General features: G+C 51.2%; 2 protein-coding genes across 2 annotated transcripts; both read left to right on the forward strand.

The window, feature by feature from the left end:
• Positions 1 to 978: 978 nt before the first annotated feature.
• Positions 979 to 2,334, forward strand: Pmar_PMAR010057 (zinc finger protein, putative; the record flags this gene model as incomplete). The annotated part of the gene is made up of 7 exons (XM_002788481.1): positions 979 to 1,055; positions 1,099 to 1,453; positions 1,495 to 1,609; positions 1,657 to 1,806; positions 1,853 to 1,977; positions 2,106 to 2,255; positions 2,305 to 2,334. The coding sequence occupies 7 exons, from the start codon at positions 979 to 981 to the stop codon at positions 2,332 to 2,334; spliced, it is 1,002 nt and encodes a 333-aa protein (XP_002788527.1).
• Positions 2,335 to 2,425: 91 nt separating this feature from the next.
• On the forward strand, positions 2,426 to 3,678 carry Pmar_PMAR010058 (proteasome subunit beta type, putative). Its single transcript, XM_002788482.1, has 8 exons — positions 2,426 to 2,564; positions 2,612 to 2,719; positions 2,767 to 2,836; positions 2,885 to 2,985; positions 3,118 to 3,164; positions 3,211 to 3,311; positions 3,367 to 3,478; positions 3,529 to 3,678. The coding sequence occupies exons 1-8, from the start codon at positions 2,452 to 2,454 to the stop codon at positions 3,600 to 3,602; spliced, it is 726 nt and encodes a 241-aa protein (XP_002788528.1). The 5' UTR covers positions 2,426 to 2,451; the 3' UTR covers positions 3,603 to 3,678.
• The last annotated feature ends 284 nt before the right edge of the window (positions 3,679 to 3,962 follow it).

Genomic DNA, 3,962 nt, shown 5'->3' on the forward strand with positions numbered 1-3,962 from the left:
AATAGCCCATGGCTTAAAGTGGCCCAAAGGAGCTTTCGCTTCGGCCGTTTACTCAGAGTAGGAGCGTCGTAGAAACCAATCCTGCCATAATGGGAGAACTCCGTCACAGATCGGATGACTCTTAGGTCGACTCTAGAAAAAATCGTACTCGCTACCGAACGAACAAGGCATTCCGATCAAACGTTGTCAACTTTTCGCCCCGGGAGAGCCAGCAAGTTACTAGGACGATGCAAAAACCGAGAGCTCCATTGGAGTTGGGCAAGTTTCCAGCGGGGTTTGGGAGGTCCTACTTTCGAAAGGTCGCCCCTGCAGCGTTTGTTGCCCTAGCTGCGGCAACCTGGGCACATTGCCGAGTTGACGATACGAGGAAGCGATCAGATGGTCGTGAAGTGGACCTAAGATACGCCCGGAGGGAAGAAGAGGGGATGCCCATATAGGAACTGCGAGAGGGAAGACCTTCCACGATGAAGCCCGCCAATTCATATCCCAGAGAGCTTCCTCCATAGCCCTAACCAGAACTTCATGACCGACTCAACGACCAACTGCAGACTTCAAGAGACTGGCTCTAGTCCCATCAGAGGCTTACACTGGTGACGAGCAGTCGTCCGTTGAAGATGTGTGGAATGAGTAAATCGATCAGAATGGCGTGCGCAAAATTACGTCAGCACTTGATGAAATTCTGGGAGCCGACCATCGCAGAAGACTAATAGGGATCTTCCTGGGCTGATCTTATTCATCCTACCCCTCTTCTGAGATGGGGATATACGTTTTTGCTTCGCCAGGAAACTGTAGTCGATCTCGGGGGGCGTATAGTGCCTGTTGGTTGCTGTGCAGTGTCGGGTCGAGCGGGCGAGCATGTGTGGGTGTAAATGCTTCCTTACCTCGGTAGTTGCTGCTGGTGTACTTGTGATGGCAGATATTATCTCTTTAAATGTGTCCATGATACCTTATCTACCGCTCGTAATACTCCCATCTGCCATGGCTATCGCCCTACGCCATGGTGGAAGGGACGTTGGCGTCGCTCCGTCGTCGTATATAGAGAAGTCTGGACCTTGGTAGGGCCCATGAGAGGGAGTATGGACACACCACTGACCTCAGGTACCCTTATATGCCTCCTTACGGCGGGGTGTATCCCTATGGGATGCCCAATTATTATCCGTCGATATACGCTGGTGTGCCAGCGCCGCAGTACCAACCTCCGCCCGTCATGGGACAGGACCCGGGTTCGATTCCTGGTTACGGTACCTCTCTTCCGGCTGCTTTCCCTCAGCCAAATATGGTAGCACTTATACCATCCCTCCGCCACAAAGCATTTACTATTACATCCCAGGCTCCCATCCCTCCTCAAGCGTCACCATACTTCCCTCCTACCTCTCAACAGCAGCCGCCCCCTGTGCCCCAGTGGCCTCCAGCCCCCCATCTGCCAGACGCTGGGCCTACCCCAACAGCAATGGTAATGTGCTCAATTCCGACCTATTCTGTATCTTCTGGTAGGGAGTTGATGACTCCTCTGTCGCGGGCTCGAACGCTGTGCTGCCTGGTCGGGGTAGTAAGTCGTCGGATGACATATTGGCGGTCTCTAGCGGAGCGATGCTGATTCCTGGTTCGGGTAGTATAGAAAGAAGTGGCAGCTCTATTGGGGTGGGTCGATCTCAGGGTCAGATACTGCTGCATTGGACCAGCGAGAGTTTTATGCAACCACTACGACTGCAATTCTTACCACGACTACCACTACGACTAGCTCTGTCGATCCGTTGTCGGAAGTTCTGGCAGAAGCTGAGAGGAGGGTCACCGAGAGCTCCAAAGGTGGGTATTCAGTAGTACCCACTAGTGAGTTGATCATCGCGCTCAGAGCTTGAGGATAGGGCGAAGGCTGAGGCCGCTAAGTCCCCAGCTGACATTATGAAGGAGCTGCAACAGTTCACACCTGAGGGGCCGTCAACGACACCATTCCCAGGGGCAAGGGCTGAAGGGCAGGTAAGAGGGGGGAGGGGGAGGATGCAATGAGCAATGGCTCATCCTATCATCCTGGTCCTATTTTCATCTGTTCATGAACTTGTGAGGAACTTAGTTTTTTGAGTATTGTCGATAGTTTATATCATCAGGCGTCGTCCCTTCCTCACTTCGACCATGTGCCCAACTGGCGAGATCTGCTCGGCCCTAGCCTCCATTCGAACGTTTTCGGGGAGGTTCCTGACGACGGGTATCATATCAGAGTTAAAGCACTAGATGATGACTCGTTTGCTGGAGATGCGGTAGTAGGGGGTGTAGGGAGGGATGATGTGAACGATTTGTGGTATGTAGAGTGACGATGGCTCAGAGCCGCCCTTTTGACTTCCTAGCCGATCCAAGATGGGGACCATGAGAACCTCTGATGTTGTCGAGTCCGAGGGGTTGAGTTGGTGTGACGGGGTGACTGTGATTACGCCAGCTGATTTTTCTCGATCGATCATGATGATGATGCCCTCGGCTAGCATGCCTCGTCGCCCTGATGAGGCTCCTAACTACGAGACCGCTCCTATGGAACACAAGAATGAGTTCAATCCTTACATGGACAATGGAGGGTAATGTGTGATGGGTGATGTTTTTCTGATGTTACTGCTGTTGTCAGGACCTGCATCGCTGTTCCTGGTGCCGACTACTGCGTGGTCTCGACTGACAATCGTGTTAGTAAAGGGTATTCTATCGCAACCAGGAATGGATCTAAAATCACCAAACTGTGAGTAAAATGCTTAATAGTTATATCTCGGTACTTGGTGATGACAGGACGGAGCGTTGTGTGATTACTACCAGTGGAATGTTGGCCGATCAGATCACCCTTCACAAGGTGTTGAAGGTGAGGCGACACTGGTGGAGGCATTGGGCCAGCTGGTGGTTCTTTCAGAATCGAGTAGCTCGCTATGTCCATGAGCACAGGCGAGAGCCGACCGTGGGTGCCGTGGCTCAGATGCTGTCGAATATTCTGTATTACAAGCGATTCTTTCCGTACGTGAAGGGACGAGCTGGGGGAGGGAATCTTAGGTTCAAGCGTGTTAGATATGAAGTTGGTACGATATTGGTCATGTTTGAATTTCGTGATGGGAGTTTGATCGTAATTATGGAGGAGGTTTGCTTTAGATACTACACTTTCAACATGATTGCTGGCATTGATGAGAACGGGAAAGGTGGTAAAAATGCTGCTACCAGGGTTCGAACCTGCGTCGAGTTCAGGTAAAGTATACGGTTATGATGCTATCGGCTCATTTGAGTCCATCCCTTGTGGTGCCCAAGGCAGTGGTAGCTCCCTGGTCCAGAGTATCCTTGATAACCAGGTGGGCAAGTCAATACCATCTCTTCTATTCGTGCCCGGACTCTCTCGCTGTTCAGTTGACGAAGGCTCATCAGCAGCTTGCTTCCCATGAGGCTCTCACTGAAGGGCAGATGGTCGAACTGTGCAAGGACGTGATCGCCTCTGCTACAGAAAGGGATATTCATACGGGTGAGCAGAGCTGTAGAGTGTAGTGGCTTGAGTAGTGGTGGAGGATACAGGCGATAGCAATACGATATGCACGATCGACTCGACGGGCATCAAAATACAAACCTTCGAGCTGAGGAAGGACTGAGTGGGACGGACCTAGACACTAGTGCTGGTCATCGTGTGCTGATGAGTACTGACAAGTTTCGATGATCACTCTTTCCTTGTCATACTGTTGTGTCTGTCAATATCGGGGTTGGAGTTCTGTTGCCTGAGAGAAATGGCGGGTGCGAGGATCGAACTCGCGTGAGGAGGGGAGCGGTAGCTACTCAGTTTGTATACAGCATCTTCCAACCGTGAGATCATCATGACAATACTGGTACTGTATAATTATGATGAGACTGGTCGTGCTTGAGCAAGGATGGTACAGCTCTGGTGGAGAGTATTAGTCTTTCTACTGTACCGTAGTAATATAGAAGTGTAGTTAAGGAAAAGTTGGTATGAGATA

The sequence above is a fragment of the Perkinsus marinus genome (genome assembly GCF_000006405.1).
Source record: "Perkinsus marinus ATCC 50983 genomic scaffold scf_1104296927884, whole genome shotgun sequence".
NCBI classification, from domain to species: domain Eukaryota; phylum Perkinsozoa; order Perkinsida; family Perkinsidae; genus Perkinsus; species Perkinsus marinus.

Excerpts from the sequence above, each read along its gene's own strand:
- Pmar_PMAR010058 (XM_002788482.1), top strand. The coding sequence starts at position 2,452 with ATGATGATGATGCCCTCGGCTAGCATGCCTCGTCGCCCTGATGAGGCT. Across the intron at positions 2,837-2,884 it reads CCCTTCACAAGGTGTTGAAG|AATCGAGTAGCTCGCTATGT; the intron begins GTGAGGCGACAC and ends TGGTTCTTTCAG. Across the intron at positions 3,165-3,210 it reads CATTGATGAGAACGGGAAAG|GTAAAGTATACGGTTATGAT; the intron begins GTGGTAAAAATG and ends CGTCGAGTTCAG.